Source organism: Trachypithecus francoisi, unplaced genomic scaffold (assembly GCF_009764315.1).
Source record: "Trachypithecus francoisi isolate TF-2019V2 unplaced genomic scaffold, Tfra_2.0 Lachesis_group4, whole genome shotgun sequence".
In the NCBI taxonomy this organism is placed as follows: Eukaryota; Metazoa; Chordata; class Mammalia; order Primates; family Cercopithecidae; genus Trachypithecus; species Trachypithecus francoisi.
In genome coordinates this window covers 116,505,128-116,521,803 of record NW_022681469.1, presented here as the reverse complement: position 1 = coordinate 116,521,803, position 16,676 = coordinate 116,505,128, and the positions used below count along the sequence as shown (strand labels likewise).

At 56.4% G+C, this 16,676-nt stretch overlaps 1 protein-coding gene across 3 annotated transcripts in view; it reads right to left on the bottom strand.

Annotated features, from left to right (window-relative positions):
• COL26A1 (collagen type XXVI alpha 1 chain) overlaps positions 1-16,676 on the bottom strand; it is a 204,093-nt gene that overhangs the window by 5,269 nt on the left and 182,148 nt on the right. For all 3 annotated transcript variants that reach the window (XM_033193195.1, XM_033193196.1, XM_033193197.1), the window contains exons 5-11: positions 12,056-12,212; positions 9,594-9,692; positions 8,213-8,365; positions 6,508-6,591; positions 4,554-4,606; positions 2,641-2,676; positions 416-466 (exon numbers count right to left, since the gene is read on the bottom strand). In XM_033193195.1, coding sequence (XP_033049086.1) covers positions 416-466; positions 2,641-2,676; positions 4,554-4,606; positions 6,508-6,591; positions 8,213-8,365; positions 9,594-9,692; positions 12,056-12,212 — 633 coding nt within the window. The remainder of the gene's footprint in view (positions 1-415; positions 467-2,640; positions 2,677-4,553; positions 4,607-6,507; positions 6,592-8,212; positions 8,366-9,593; positions 9,693-12,055; positions 12,213-16,676) is intronic.

Below are 16,676 nucleotides of genomic sequence, written 5' to 3'. Positions count from 1 at the left end.
CAGTCCCCCGGCGCCCTTGACCTTGTGGGCATGTCCATGCCCAGATGCCATTCACGGGAGAACCCGGTCCCTTGAGAGGGATTCCACAGCCTGAAGCCTCCTCCTCCAGGGAGACTGTCTTTCCTACAAGTTTGTGACTCCTCTCCCTGTCTCGGGAGGCCCCCAAGGGCCAATCACCCCCTCTGTGGCATCCCCGCCCAGCCACTTTCTCACTCTCTTGCAATCACTGCTGTACTCAGCTAAGTTCCCCACTGGGCTGTGAAGTTCTCAGGACGGGGACCCCATACTCCCGGTGGCCCAGCACCCAGCTCAGGGCTGGCTGAGGGTCAGTGCAGATCTGTGGGGCACCTGCCCTCCCGTGACAGTGCTCACAGCCAAGGAGGCGGGAGGGAACATGGCAGGCAGGCATAGTTACCTCTGCAGCAGCGGCTTTCTCTCCTTCTTCCCCCTTCACGCCAGGTTCACCCTAAGAAGCAAGTCACACAGTCAACACCGGAACTGGAGGTGGGAGCACCTCTCCACCCTCTCCAGTTCCCTGGGGTCCTGCGGGGAGTTAGGGGCAGGCTGGGCAGGCAGGGCCTGGGGAACAGGTGCTAGGCACTCTAGGGACTTCTGCCCTGGAGTGAGCATAACAGGGGAGGCCACGGCTCTGGGGCACAGCCTGCTCAGCTGGCATGGCAGGGACAGGTCCAGGATAGGCTATAGGTGCTTCATTCTGTTTCTGGGGCAGAAGAGACTCAGGCTAGGAAGCCAGCAAGTTCATGCCTGGGCCCCTCCAGGATCGAGTAGCCTGCCTGGAAGGGCTGCTGTCTGTCTCTAACACAAGGCCAGTAATACCAGATTCAAAGTCACATATTTTACTGTATTTTATTTATTTATTTATTTGAGACGGAGTTTTACACTTGTCACCCAGGCTGGGGTACAGCGGTGTGATCTCGGCTCACTGCAATCTCCACCTCCCAAGTTCAAGCGATTCTCCTGCCTCAGCCTCCTGAGTAGCTGGGATTACAGTGCCACCATGCCAGGCTAATTTTTGTATTTTTAGTAGAGACGGGGTTTCACCATGTTGGCCAGATTCGTCTCGAACTCCTGACCTCAAGTGATCTGCCTGCCTTGACCTCCCAAAGTGCTGGGATTACATGAGCCACGGCGCCCGGCCAATTTTTTGAGACAGGGTCTTGCTCTGTTGCCCAGGCTGGAGTGCAGTGACGCGATCATGGTTCACTGCAGCCTCTGCCTCCTGGGTTCAAGTGATCCTCCAACCTCAGTCTCCTGAGTAACTAGGACTACAGGCAGGCACCACCACAACCCAACTCATTTTTTAATGTTTTTGTAGAGATGCGGGTCTCACTACATTGTCCAGGCTGGTCTTGAACTCCTGGCCTCAAAATTATCCTCCTGCCTTGGCCTCCCAAAGCACTGGGGTTACAGGTATGAGCCACCACCACGCCTGGCTCACAGTAACATCCAAATGTCCAGCTACTACTGTGTGACCTTCAGTGGGTCACTCTGCTTCTTGGTGCCTCAGTTTTCTCACCTCTAAAGTGGGATCAGTAATAGTATCTATCTCATCTGCTATTAGGAGAATTAAGTTAATCAATAGGGACAATGAGCTTAGATTAGAGCCTAGCACCTACAAGTGCCATCACTGTGTCTCCTCTGTTGTGTTTGTTCACTAGACAAGCACAGGAAGAGGCAAGGCTTGGGTGCTTGACACTCCCCAGTTCAAATCCAGGCTCCACCACTGCCTCGCTGTGTGGCTTTGGGCAAGTTACTTAACCTCTCTGAGACTTGGTGGCCAGTTTTGGCAAACAGGGAAAATAAAGCATGGTCTCTTGAGGTTTCTGTGAAGCTTACATGCACTGTCAGGAAAGACAGCACCTCCACTGTGGCCAGCACATAGTAGGTGTTCAGCAAAACTCCATTCCACCTCCCCACCACCTCACACCCCTGCAGTGAGGCTTGGACATCAAGGAAGCACCTGACTCCTTCGCCCTAAAGGCAGAAGTCAAGACTCATAAATTCTTTTTTTTTTTTTTCTTTTTTGAGATAGAGTCTCACTCTGTCGCCCAGGCTGGAGTGCAGTGGCGCGATCCCGGCTCACTGCAACCTCTGCCTCCGGGTTCAAACAATTCTCCTGTCTCAGCTTTCAGAGTAGCTGGGACTGCAGGTGTGCACCACCACACCCAGCTAATTTTTGTATTTTTAGTAGAGATGGGGTTTCACCATGTTGGCCAGGATGGGAGACTCATAAATTCTTGTTTCCAAGAAAGTCGATTAGAGGCCGGCTGTCTAAGCCTATTTCTGGGAGGTTCAGAGAAAAGAAGGGACTTCCCAGGTCACACAGCATGTTAACACGTGGCCCCAGGCCACACAGCACATGAATGAAAGGCCAGGGTCACAGAGTGCATTAACCCAGGGCTGCAAGCACTCAGGACTGTCAGCCCACCCTCTGGAGATGGCTCCCCTCCTCACCCCACAGCAGGAGGTTATTCGAGTCATTTCTCAGTCACTCCCTGTTGCCTGAGCTCCAGCAGGGCCGCCCAGGGCCAAACCTCCCACCAACCCCAGTCACCCAGCGCTCTGGGCTTGCATTAGAGCCTCCGCCTGGGAGTGGCCATCCGCACAGCCCACACTTACGGACGGCCCCACCGTGCCTCGCTCTCCAGCCAGGCCCTGCAGAAAACCAAAGGAAGCACGTGAGGCCTGCCTGTCCTGGCCAAGTCTCCAGTACCCTCTGGCCATCCCCATCCCCGCCCACTGTGCTCCGAGTCTGCAGAAGAGGAAGGGAGAGGAGGATGGCCTGGCAGGCAGGGGAAGGGCAGATTCAAAGGCCTCCAGTCCTGGCGCCACCTGGAGCTGGTATTTGACTAGCGACCGCTGAGCCCTCAGTCTTCTTGCCTGCAAAATGGGCCAATGCCACGTACGGCTGTCAGGCAAAGAAGGGGAGCAGGTGGCCCAGTGTGTGGAGGGAACCAGTAATACTAACAGCAATGGCCAGGGTCCCCCGTGTGCTGACGTCAGCCTAGATGGCTCCTGGGAGCCCCAGGCCCATGAACAGCTGTCCCCTGACCTCTCCACCCAGCTGACCATGAGGTGCCCACTTCCCCTCTCTCCGAAGGGAACTCCTGGTGCCCCCGACCCCCAAGCCTCCTCTTCTCAGGAAATGCCTCCCTGGTCCTCCCAGCAGCTCCTGGCAGACACCAGGGAGTGAACCCAGTGCCTTCCCTGTCCTTCTCACAGATTTATTCCATCAGCCAGACATGCCGAGTCTACTTTCTATTTTTATGTATTTAATTAATTTTTTTTAATAAGTCAGGGTCTTGCTCTGTCACCCAGGCTGGAGGGCAGTGGTGCCAGCAGAACTCACTGCAGCCTCCAACTCCTGGGCTCAAGCCATCCTCCCATCTCAGCCTCCCAAGTAGCTGGGACTACAGGCGCACGCCGGCACACCAGGCTAATTTTTTCATTTTTTGTAGAGATGGGGTCTTGCTATATTGCCCAGGCTGATCTTAAACTCCTGGGTTCAAGCGATCCTCCCACCTTGGCCTCCCAAAGTGCTGAGATTACAGGCATGAGCCACCACACCTAGCCCCTCAGAGGAGCTTTTTAAAGATGTAAATAAGATCATGGAATCACCCTCCCTGAAACTCAGTAATTCCATCCACTGTAACAAAAGCCCACACCTGGGTCCCGTAGGTAAGGCCCTGCCCACTGTGCCTCATCCCACACCACACACTCCTTTGCTCACTGCCTGCCAGGCTTTTCCCTGCCTCAGGACCTTTGCACCTGCTCTTCCTGACTTCTGACACAGCTGCAGAGGCAGGGCGAGCCTGGGGTTTGGGGCTGAGTCAGGCTTGGGGTGCCGCCTCCCCATAGGCAATTCTCAGGGCAGGGTGAGGGGCTGAGGCAGAGATTCTGTGACCTGGCCCAACTCTGCCTACACTCTCTGTGCAACCTCAGGCAGCAGCTGGTCTCTCTGGGACTCAGTTAGCTCATCTGTGAAATGGGGGTGGTGCTAACACCTCCCTGACATAACGGGAGGAGGATATAGTCAGCAAACAGTCGCTGCTGCTAATAAAATTAAAGTCTTGGCCAGGTGCAGTGGCTCACGCCTGTAATCTCAGCACTTTGGGAGGCTGAGGAGGGTGGATTACTTGAGGTTGGGAGTTTGAGACCAGCCTAGGTAACATGGTGAAACCCCGTCTCTACTAAAACTACAAAAATTAGCTGGGCATGGTGGCGGGTGCCTGTAGTCCCAGCTACTCGGGAGGCTGAGGCAGGAGAATTGCTTGAATCCAGGGGGTAGAGGTTGCATGAGCCAAGATGGTGCCACTGCACTCCAGCCTGGATGACAGAGAGAGACTCTGCCTCAAAAATAAATTAAAAAATAAATAAAACAAAATAAAGTAAAATCTCACCAGCCAGGTCCACTGGCTCCTTCCTGAGTGACTCCTGCTGCTAGTAAGAAGGTGCTGCTTCTCCCCAGGGAGACAAGGCCACCCCTCCCCCCACCGCCCCCCACATCATACCTAAAATGGCAAAGTCCTTACCTGGGATCCAGGTGTTCCTGGGGGTCCTGGGGGACCTTGAGGCCCAGGGGGACCTGTGGACAGAGTCACAGATGGTCACCTGGGGCCAGAGAGGGGCATCCCCAGCCTCCCGCCCCAGCACCTGTTCTGGATCTGTCTCCATGGGAAGCAAAGGAGGGTTTGGGAATGAATGGGGGAGGGGAGGAGGGAGGAACAGCCCCTGTCAACTAGGTCTCCATCCTCAGAGCTCAGGGCCCTTCCCACTGGCTGCTCACAGCTCCCACACCTCCTCCTCCCAGGGCCTTGTCCACGAGGGAGCCCCAGTCCCGAGACCTGGCAGGCGAGGGAGGAAGTCCATCCAGACCGGTCCCACGCCCCAGCCAGTTGGTCCCCTGGTACGTCTCTCAGGTCTGTCCCCCCTCGGGACCTGGGACCCATCCCTCTTGCCAGGGTTACTATAGCAACCTCCTGACCATCCACCCTCCCTATGCACCCCCAGAGCACGCTTTCAAAAATCCAAGCCCAGTTAGGTCTCTTTCAGGGCTCCAAAGTCCTCAGCCTGTCCCCTTCCCACCCTCCCTGCCCCAGCCAGACACCCTCCTGGCATCTCTGCTAAAGCTGTCCTTCCTCTTGGAGCCTCCCTATCCCTCTACTCTCCAAGCAAACCCTTTCCTATTGGTTTTCTTACTAGTCTGACACGGAGCATCACCTCTTCCAGGAAGCCTTCCCAGCTTTCCACTGCTCCCCTAGGTAAATCCCTTATGTAAACCAGCCGCTGCCCATGGCCACTGAGGTTTTCACATCTGTCTCCCCCATGGGCCGTGGAGTACCCAGAGGGCCAGACTGGGTCTCGTGTGTGTGCCCAGCTCAGGGAGGGAGATTCATGACTAATCTCCAAGCCTGCTAGGAAGAGTGAGGCCTTGGTCTCTCATGACCCTGCATGGGCCCATGCTTCCTATGGTGCAGGGAGCCCCGTGTTGGGCTGTCCAGCATGGCCTGGCTCCCAGGTTTGGAGAGGGCATGTGAGGACAGGCACTCCAGGGGACAAATATCAGGAGTCTGTCCAGTTCTCCTGAGACCTGGCATGTCACCTGAAGGCCCCTAGGTACCCTCTGAGCTCACTCCCTCTCCTCCCTAGAGCATGTGCTGAAATGTCACGTTTGGACAGGGCCTCCCTGCCACGCCCCAGCTTCTCCCTTGTAGCTCCCTCAGATCCTGTCAAAGTCACCATTTATGATGATATTTCTGTCCTCCACTAGAATGAGAGTTTCACGATGATGTTTGTTTTGATTATTCAGGAGTCTTGGGAACCTAGCTCACTGTTCAGCACATGTAGTAGCAGATGCTCAATGAATGTTTGTGAGATGCACAGAGGAATGAATGAATGAATGCATGCATGAATGAACGAATGAATGAACAAATAAATGAATGAACGAATGAACGAATGAATAAACCAATGAATGAAGGAATAAACAAACAAATGAATGAATGAATGAATGAATCACTCCCTTCCCGGGCAGGCAGGGGCAAGGCAGTCAGCCCTGCACTCCTCCCGAAGTGAGGAATGTGGATGATGGAAGGTCAGGCCAGGAATGAAGGCCAGGTCCTGGCCCATTTGAGCCCTAGGGCCCTTGGTTTCTGCCTCAAAGGTAGGGACTTCCTGCCACCTCTGTCCTGACCTCATCCCCCACTGGTGTGGGTCCCTCTCTGGCCCATGCAAGGGCAGCCTCATGCAAGCATCTTATTCCAGCAGAATCATGTGGGTTTCGTGCATCCAGTCCCCCTGGGGCATTGCCACCAGGAAATGAGGGGCTTCACTTCCTGCCACACAGTGGGTGGGACAGACCCAGTCCCCAGCACTGTCCGGAAGACATGGACCCCCAGCTGGCCTTTAGCTCCCCTCGAGGCCCCATGGTTCAGGCCCAGCCCTGGGGGGATGGAGTCCTCAATGCAGGCCAGCCCACCATTCACTTACCTGGTAGACCAGGGGGACCTCGGGGTCCTGGGATGCCCGCCAGCACTGTGTCCACGATGGCAGAGGCCAGCCTTGAGTCTCCATCTGTGGGAAGAGCGGAGCAGCCAGGGGTCTGGCGGGGCAGACCTGGCAGTGCTGGGAGGCTGGTCCTGGGCACTGAGCCCTGAGCTAGGTCACATGGAGCCCAGGGGGCTCCCACTGTTGCCCCCACTGCTCAGAGCAGCATGGAGAGGCCCAGACAAAGAGGAGGGAAAGCCAGGTTGGTCAGCTTCATATAAAACACAAATACCTTCTAGAACAATATCCAGGCTCTTCAGACTCTGGGTCTGCCCTGTTCACTTCTCCACTGCGCCAGGCTGGCACCTTCTTCCAGGCTCCACTTCACAGGCCCACCCAACTGGCTCACTCCTCCAGGAAGCCCTCCATGCCCACCCCTCTGAGCTGTGCCTGGGGTGTCTGATTCCATCACAGTGACCACACTGCCTGGGGCAGGGGTGGGGTCTAACAACCCATCACCCATGGCCCTCCAGGATGAGCCCCCTGCCTAATTCACCCTGGCCATCCCGAACCAGACCCAGGGCCCCAGAGCAATGCCATCACCTTCCTCATAAAACCCTACCCCAGGCTGGGCACAGTGGTTCACACCTGTAATGCCAGCATTTTCGGAGGCCAAGGAGGGAGGATCACTTGAGGCCAGGAGTTCAAGACCAGGCTGGCCAACATAGTGAGACCATATCTCTAGACCAGCCTGGGCAACACAGTGAGACCCCATCTCCACTCAAAAAAAAAAAAAAATTAGTTAGATGTGGTGGTGCATGCCTGTGGTTCTGGCTACTCAGGAGGCTGAGGTGGGAGGATCCCTTGAGCCCAGGGGGTGAGAAGCTACAGTGAGCTAGGATGGCACCACTGCATTCCAGCCTGGGCAACAGAGCGAGACCCTATGTCAAAAAAAATTAAAATTAAAATCTTAGTTGCTGGGACACTTAACCAGAAATGATATTCTTCTCAGGGCTCGCGGACTCCTCTGCCTGGCCTCCCACTGCCTCATGGTCCCTCGGGCCCAGAGTCCTGGTCCTGTCCACTCTGTGCACCTCCCTGTCCCCACCTCCCGAGGTAGAAGTGGACATTTCTGTGTGTTCAGAAGTTCTCTTGGACTGGCCTGTGCCCCTGAGGGCCAGAGTTTGTTTTGCACACTGCTGTATCCCCAGTGGCTAAATCTGCCTTGCACATAGTAGGTGCTCACTAAACACCTGCTGAATGACCTGCAGTGAGGATGGGTGAGGAAGAAGTGCAACAAGGGATAACCTCGGTGGGATGGGGTAGCCAGGTAGGGAATCTGGGCCAAGTCAGCCAGCAGAGTGACCTTTGGGGCTCGGGACCCCAAAGGCAGGGAGCTGAGCACTGAGGCAGAGACAGGACACTTTGGGGCCAAGAGCAGGGCTGGGAGCCAGCACTGGGTTCCCCTGGGGATGCTTAGCGTGAGGGCCAAGCCTTGCTCCCAAACTGTTCCCTGCCATCGTCTCTGGCAGGCCCTGAACACTACATGGAGGGCTTCCTGGAGAAGGCCTGCAGGAGTGAGCCAGTTGGGTGCAGCAGGATGGGCATGTGGAGGGGTCCACTTTCCAGGATCCTTTAAGGAAGGCTGATCCCTGCCAGAACACAGCGTGGCTCAACCCTCCCCCAGCCCCCCAAGCACGTCACTCACTTTCTCTGTCTGTAGGTGGCTGCAGGGAGTAGAGGGCGCCCTGGGGGCTGTTTGGTGAGGGGCCTGGGCTGCCTGCTGGGCCGGGTGGTCCTGGGGGGCCGGGGCGCCCCATCTCTCCAGGAAGCCCCTGGGGCCCTGGAGGCCCTAGGAGCCCTGCAATGAGGAAAAGAACAGTCCCTGTGGTGGCTGGAGCCTGGCGGGTGGCTGCAACATTACAAATGGGGAAACTGAGGCCCTGAAAGAAACAGGGTTGGTCAGGGACACACAGCCAGTCAATGGTGGCCTCCAATCCACAGTCTTCCTTGGGGGTGTCCTAGGGTGTAATTGAAATGGGCTTCCCTTCCCAGCCCAGTCCAGAGGGGATACTTAGGAGCCGCTGGGGAGGGTGAGCGGAGCAGGGACGGTGAAATCAGCAAAGGCTGTGGCCAGAGGCCGATTGGTCCCTCTCAGGGACCTCAGCCCTGTGGCAGGGACACCAAGTGTAAGCCACCATCCTGGGCTGGCCCTGTACCTGCTGAACCAGGGGTCCTTCCCCTGCAGGACCCAGGAGGAGGCGAGAGGGTGGTCTCTGGAAGTGTTTAAATGGCTGAGAACAGCTCCTGGCCCCTGACAGCCTCGACGCTCATGCCTGTACCCAAAGCTCCCTGAAGACCCTGTTTTGGCCAGGCGTGGTGGCTCACCCCTGTCATCCCAGCACTTTGGGTGGCTGAGGCAAGCAGATCACCTGTAGTCAGGAGTTCAAGACCTGCCTGGTCAACATGGTGAAACCCTGTCTCTACTAAAAACACAAAAATTAGCTGTGGCAGGCACCTCTAATCTTAGTTACTCAGTAGGTTGAGGCAGGAGAGTTGCTTGAACCTAGGAGGTGGAGGTGGCAGTGAGCCGAGATTGTGCCACTGCACTCCGGTCTGGGCAACATAGCGCAAGACTCTGTCTCAAAAAAAAAAAAAGTGCCAAGTGCAGTGGTGGCTCACACCTGTCATCCCAGCACTTTGGGAGGCCAAGGCGGGTGGATCACCTGAGGTCAGGAGTTCGAGACCAGCCTGACCAACATGGTGAAATCCTGTCTCTACTGAAAATACAAAACTAGCTGGGCATGGTGGCGGGCGCCTGTAGTCCCAGCTACTCAGGAGGCTGAGGCAGGAGAATTGCTTGAACCTGGGAGGCAGAGGTGGCAATGAGCTGAGATGGCATCACTGTACTCCAGCCTAGACGACAGAGTGAGACTCCCTCTCAAAAAAAAAAAAAAAAAAACCGTTTTTCTTGTCCCCAGCAAGATCAGGGCTGTGGGTGCATGGGACACCTCGCCTGTTCCGGTAGGGGAGAGAGCCCAGCCCCTTCCACAGGTTGACAACATCATATATGTGGGGGGTTTTCATACCAGGGGGCCCCGCTGGGCCCTTCTCTCCCATCTGGCCTCGGTCACCTTTGGACCCAGGGGGGCCTGCAGGCCCTGGTGGTCCTGTCTGCCCTGGGGGCCCTGGGAGAGAAGGAGACAGAGCATCAGAACATGGTGGACCCCCAGCCTCCAGCGGCTCCAGGCTTGGCTCCCTGGGCTGTTGGCCCACCTTCCCCCAGGAACCCCGCCTGCCTGGAACTCCCCAAACAGGCAAAGCCACTCACATCACCTTGGAGTTGTTGTTTATTATAATTCACAAATTAGTTTTGCACTTAGGAACATCTGTGATTCCAAGAACTGCTTTCGTTCCCATTTTCAATGTGGGAAAACTGAGGCTCAGGAAGGTTGTCACTTCCCCAAGGTCACACAGCCAGGCCGCAGCTGAAGTTGCTTAGCTCCAGGTCCCTCTCTTACACCCTACTGTCTCCCTGCTTAGGGTCAACAACCGGGCTTGTGGCAAAGTGCTCCCCAATACGCGGCCTCTGAGGAGGCCCCAGGAGGTCCAGAAGGACGGATCTTCCCAGCTACAGGTCTCCAAGCCCCAAGGGTGGACAAGGAGATGGAGAGGTAAGGCCTGCTGTGTGGCCAGGGGACAGTCCTTTCTCCCTCTGGCCCAGAGAGGTTGCTCAAAAGTGTGTGCTCAGCACTTTGGGAGGCTGAGGCAGGAAGATCACTTGAGCCCAAGGAGTTTGAGACCAGCCTGGGCCACTTAGTGAGACCCTATCTCTACAAAAGATGCAAAAGTTAGCCGGGCGTAATGGTGCATGCCTGTGGCCCCAGCTACTGGGGAGGGTGAGGTGGGAGGATGGCTTGAGCCCAGGACGTCTGAGCTGCAGTAAGCTATGATCACACCACCGCACTCCAGCGTGGCATACAGAGCTAGACTGTGTCTCAGATCAAAAAAAAAAAAAAATTTCCTGATCTGATGAATGGACCTGCGCGGAGTCTTAGGTCCCTTTGCACTCCAGCTGCATGGGACTGTGGTATGGTGGGGAGGGCCTGGCTGAGGGCTGCTGGCCTCGGAAGAGCCCCACCTGCTCTCTGGGATCCAGGTTGGCTGCAGATGTCACCATGTGTAGGGTGTGTGCGCCACCTGGTGGCCATTCTTGAAACTGCATTTCCCTGGTTGGGAAGGTCTCGCCAGCCATCCCCTTTTGAGGGGCCTGGGTCCCCGGTGGGATGGGAAGCCCCCTCATCCTCCATCCCCGAAGAAAGATTTGAAGAATGTGGGCATGGGATAACGTTCTGGGTGTGAGACTTTAGGGATAGCAGCTCCAGGGGTGGGCCAGGGGACCAGAGTGAGAGAGGTTCCCCTTCCCATAGCAGACCTGAGCTCGGCCCTCCTCCCACAGCCTTCAGTCCCTTTCAAAGAGTGCCTTCAGTCCCCTTCCCCAGCCTTGGGAGTGGCCACTGGAGGCCACCTCTGTCATGCATCTCTCCTCCCTGCTCTGCCCCTGCTCCCCAACCCGGCATCAGAATAGACACATAGAACAGAGAGGAGGGGAGAGCGCCCACTCCAAAGGGCTCTAAAGGCAGAGAATCATGGAGGCAAAATGCCCCTGGCTTGCTGGGTGACCCCAGGGGTGTCACTTAACTTCTCTGAGTCTCAGGTATCTCCCCTGTAACCTCAAGGCTTCCAAGCTTTGTGTGAAGATTACGAATGGTATCTGTAGGCTGGGCGCGCTAGCTCACATCTGTAATCCCAACACTTTGGAGGCCGAGGCAGGTGGATCGCTTGAGGTCAGGAGTTCAAGGCCAGCTGGCCAACATGGTGAAACCCTGTCTCTACTAAAAACTACAGAAATTAGGCTGGGTGCGCTGGCTCACACCTGTAATCCCAGCACTTTGGGAGGCCAAGGCGGGCAGATCATTTGAGGTCAGGAGTTCGAGACCAGCCTGGCCAACATGGAAAACCCCATCTCTACTAAAAATGCAAAAATTAGCCGGGCTTGGTGGTGTGTGCCTGTAATCCCAGTTATTCGGGAGGCTGAGGCAGGAGAATCACTTGAGCCCAGGAGGCAGAGGTTGCAGTGAGCCGAGATCATGACACTGCACTCCAGCCTGGGTGACAGAGAGAGATTCCATTTCAAAAAAAAAAAAAAAATCTGCATTTGAAAGATTTTCATATCTGATATGAAAATATTTAATAATTGGCACAGTGCAGATCCTGACCACTCATGGTAGACCCCAGCCTTCAACTCCTGGATTCAGCCTTACAGAGCCACTGCGCCTGGCCAGATCATCTACTTTTTAAGATAAACTAGAAATCCTGGCTTTTAGGTGAAATCCCCCAGTTTTCAACTGTTAGCTTAATTTTTCAAAATGCCAGGTGGCATGTCTGATCCAGAGAACCTAGTGTGTGGCCTCTCTAGGGAGACCCTGGGATGCCGTGCCTGAGGCCTCTTCGGCTGCCCCAGCCTGTCCTCTCTGCAGCTCTCACTCACCGGCTGGGCCCGTGGGCCTTCTCTGTCGTGGCCCCGGGTGAGCGAGAGGGATGGCGTCGGGGAAGAAGTCCTCGTTCCAGGGGGGAGGAGTGATCTGGGGAGCCGGCAGGTCGTTGTTGGGGCTCGAGGGCCGTTCTGCTGCTTCTAGCAGGAGGACCTGGGCCAAAGGAGACAGAGAATCAGGTCCCAGTCAGGCCAGGACAGGGACACGTGTGTGCACCCCATGAGATCTGCAGCTGTCCATGCTGTGTGTGCCCCGTCACACTTCTTAGTGGGAGCACCTCACCCGTGGCCGGGGTTCCCTCCATCCCAGTCCTCTCCTCCTTCTCACATTAGGAAAGTTTTCCTGGACCTCAGGTTCAAGCAGTGCCTTTCGGACACTGTCAAAGTCCCTGTGCTGGCCAGGAGCGGTGGCTCATGCCTGTAATCCCAGCACTTTGAGAGGTTGAGGCTGGAGGATCACTTGAGGCCAGGAGTTTGAGAACAGCCTGGACAACACAGTGAAACCGCCGTCTCTGCAAAAAATAAAAAAAAAATTAGCTGGGCGAGGTGGCACACGCCTGCAGTCCCAGTTACTCAGGAGGTTGAGCCCAGGAGTTCAAGGCTACAGTGAGTTATGATTGTGCCACTGCGCTCTAGCCTGGGCAACACATCAAGACCCCATCTACAAAAAAAGAGAGAGAGAGAAAAAAAACACACAGAGAGAGAGAGAAAAGGAAGGGAAGAAAGGGAGGGAGGAGAGAGGAAGGGTGGGTATTAATACGCCCCTTGTGGCACATGACCTTTAGAAGGTTTTCCAGAAAAATGAGAATGGCCATGATTGCTTGGGACCAGCCTGCAGTGCGGCCCCATCTCTCTTCGCTTGAGGGAGGCAGGAGTCAAAGGTGGCTGAGACCCAGAGCCTGGGACCAGGAGACTTGCTCCTTCCTTTAAAGGCCTGAGAGACAGAACTCAGAAGCCCCGTGAGTCCCTGCTGCCCCCAAAGAGGCCGGCAGGAGGCGCTGTGTGCCAGAAATCAGCTCAGGGTGGGCGGAGATCCCTGCTGGGAACTTGGGTGGGCCCTGGGGCCGAGGGACGTGAGGGACCCGCTGGGCTGAGCTGAGGGTCCATGGTGCACAGGCAGATGGTCTCCCTGAGTAGCCCGCTCACCAGTTCTGCAGTGCCCCTGGGCCTGGGGGACAGTCCTGGGATCCCTGGGGACAAAGTGGCCTGCTCTGGGCTCCTCCCCAGCAGGTGCATCTCCAGGATGCACTCAGCGGCTGCTCAGGGCTCTGACCCTGCACCAGGGTTCTGGCTGGGCCCCCTGGGCTCAGGCCCTGCTGTGGGCTGCAGAACAGGCTCTCTCCCTCCACCCTACTACGGGACACAGCCCTCTGATGGCTTGGATGCCTGGCCCAGGGCCCCTTGACCCCCAGGGCCAATTCTTTTTTTTTTTTTTTTTTTTTTTTTGAGACGGAGTCTTGCTCTGTCGCCCGGGCTGGAGTGCAGTGGCCGGATCTCAGCTCACTGCAAGCTCCGCCTCCCGGGTTCACACCATTCTCCTGCCTCAGCCTCCCGAGTAGCTGGGACTACAGGCGCCCGCCACCTCGCCCGGCTAGCTTTTGTATTTTTTTAGTAGAGACGGGGTTTCACCGTGTTAGCCAGGATGGTCTCAAACTCCTGACCTCGTGATCCGCCCGTCTCGGCCTCCCAAAGTGTTGGGATTACAGGCTTGAGCCACCGCGCCCGGCCCAGGGCCAATTCTTTCAGCCACTCCCCTTTCTGGTCCTTAGGAGGGTCCATGAAACTGGGAGGGTCACTGTGGAGATATCACAAATGAGATGGAAACAGAGGCTCAGAGACTGCAAGTGACTTGCCCGGAATCACCCAGCAAATGTGCGGTGAGGCCGGGGTCCCAAGCCGTACCTCATCCACCAAACCACAGTTTATCCTCCCAACAGCTCTGCCTCGACCCTGGCTGAACTTCGTGGAGTCACAGAGAGCTGGGGCGGCTGGCTCAGATCACACAGCAGTGAAGGGTGGACCCCAGTCTCCTGAATCTCCGGAAGGAGGAAAGGGTTCCGATTCCTGTCCTAGCCGCTGGCATCCCTGGAGAAGCTGACGGGCCACAGCCAAGGTTAGGGGCTCTGGGGAGGAGCAAGGAGACTGTGGCTGTCAGGTCACGTGATGGAAAGGGCCTGGGATGACCAGCGCAGGGGATTTGGAGACGCGTCAGGCCCTGGTGCTCCCGGAGCTAGGGGCAGGAGGTGGGGTGAAGGCTGGAGTGTCTCCCGTTTCAGGCCTGGCTGCTGGGAATAGCAGAAATGCCCCCAGTCGAACAAGGGCATGGGAGAGGGGGTAGGCTTGGGAGTGAAAGTGGTAAGTCGGGGTGGGGTGGGGTGGGTTGCAGTATCCCGGGGGGACCTCAGATAGCCATAGTTAACAGGGGGTGGTCCCAAGGACTGGGAGGTGGAGGTAGGGGACCATGAGAGGAGGCGGGGCTGGTGGCGGGAGGCTAGGGCGGAGGAGAAGTGGGCAGGGTGGAGCCTGGAAAGATTTGGGGAGGGGTCCCACCTTGGGCTCCTGCAGGCATCCCCTAGCGTTCCCCATTCTGGGCAAAGCTCTCGCTTCCCCTGAAGTGACCTGCGAGCCAGTACAAAAGGCCTAGCTCACTCCTTCATGAGGCACCTCCCACCGGGACACCCCTGCTCACAGAGCCTGCAGACCTGGACAGAGGGGCCCTGGTTGGAATCTGCCCTGGCCAATGTCTCAGCCCTCCTGGCTTGGCTGTGGCTGACCTGGAGAAATTGATCCTATTACTGCCCAGGCATGAGCTCACCCAGGCGGGCAGCCGCGGGCGTGGGGACCCAGCCCAAAAACACCAGGCCATGGCCTTTAGGGGCAGTGGCCCTGATGATGTCATTGCGGCCTGGCAGACTGACCGGGGCACTGCCCTCTCCACACCAGAGACTGCTGGGACTCTGAGGCTTCCGTGACTCTTGAGTACTGTTTGCGGTCCATGAAGTCAGAGAGTAAAGCCTGGGGCAGGAGAGGGGAGGGCAGGCAGGAATATTCCCTGGTGCCCTGCTGGCCTTCTGCCTGCCAGCCCGTCCCAAGAACAGAGGGTGGCAGAAATCCTGGACCAGCTCCTAGGTGTGCACCAGTGGGAGAGCAGATGGAGTGGACTCTGCAGGTTGCCTGGCCCCCGCTGCCCCTTCTTCCCTTGCTCCAGAACTCCCTCTTGTGCCTCTGTGCATGTGGCCCAGGAAAGGAATCAGGACTGACCTGAACCGGGCCGAGCAATCCCTTTCTGCTTAGCCAGGTACTCAGTTTCCCAGCTCCCTTGCAACTAGGAGGTGGTCACTTCACCCAGCACAGGCTCATGGAACATAAGGAGTCTGTTTGGAAGCTTCACCTCACCCTCCACCTCCTGCCTTTACATACAAGGTAAAGATGTAATGCCTGGAGCTGCAGCAGCCACTTTGTAATCATGAGGCATCAACCAATGCAGACAAAAGCCAACTCACTAAGAAGTCAGCGAACAGCCTGGCTTCCTTGGACACCAAACCAATCCTGAGACCACCTCTACTCCTGGACTTCTTGTCGAATAAACAATAAATGTCCTTATGGAATAAGCTACCATTGGCCAGGTTTCTCTCATTTGCCTCCTTCCTGACATACCAAAGCAGACTTCTTGTCTAAGAGAGCAGAAGCCGAAGTGTCCAGGCTCTGGGTTGCTGCTGTTTTATGCAAGCCATCTGATTTCTGCTTCCCTGTTTGGGATCTGACTGCCTGGCTTCTGTTCTGGCTCTGCCTTCACTCTGCTGGGATCCCAGCCTCTGCCCTGGCTGACCCCTAGTCTCTGATCTGAGCTGAAAACACAGCTCTGTGTCCTGGCTCCTGCAGACTCACCTGACCTTGGCACGGCCTCTAGTGCCACTGGGCTGTCTTGGCAACTAGCCCAGCTGGTGTTCCCTTCCCCTCTCCAGGCCGCTGCCACTCGGGGCCCTCTGATCTGAGCCATCAAAGCTCCCTATGGGACTGGGCACAGTGGTTCACGCCTGTAATCCCGACACTGGGAGGCCAAGGCGGGCAGATCGCTTGAGGTCAGGAGTTTGAGACCAGCCTGGCCAACATAGTGAAACCCCATCTCTACTAAAAATACAAAAATTAGCTGGATGTGGTGGGGCACACCTGTAATCCTCACTACTCAGGAGGCTGAGGCGGGAGAATCACTTGAACCTGGCCCAGGAGGCGGAGGTTGTAGTGAGCTGAGATCACGCCACTGCACCCCAGCCTGGGTGATGGTGCGAGACCTTGTCTGAAAACAAAACAAAACAAAACACAAAAAACCTCCAAGAGGCCCTCTCAACACAGGTGGGCATGGAGTGGGCAGGTGGGCGGCCAGAAAGTGCTCCAGACAAGATGCAGGAGCTAAGAGAGGAGTCTCCCAGCCCCTACCTAGAAATGCAGACAACTGTCAAAAGGAGGAGGGCTGCAAAGTTCCTCTGTTTCTGCACAGCCAGGCCCAAGCTATCTCCCCCAGCTCCCCACTCGAGAGCTGCCGTGCTTCCCCACTCTGGACCAGCCTCAAAATGAAGCGACTCCAATTTCCATTTTCCAGGCCATCTGACTGAGATCC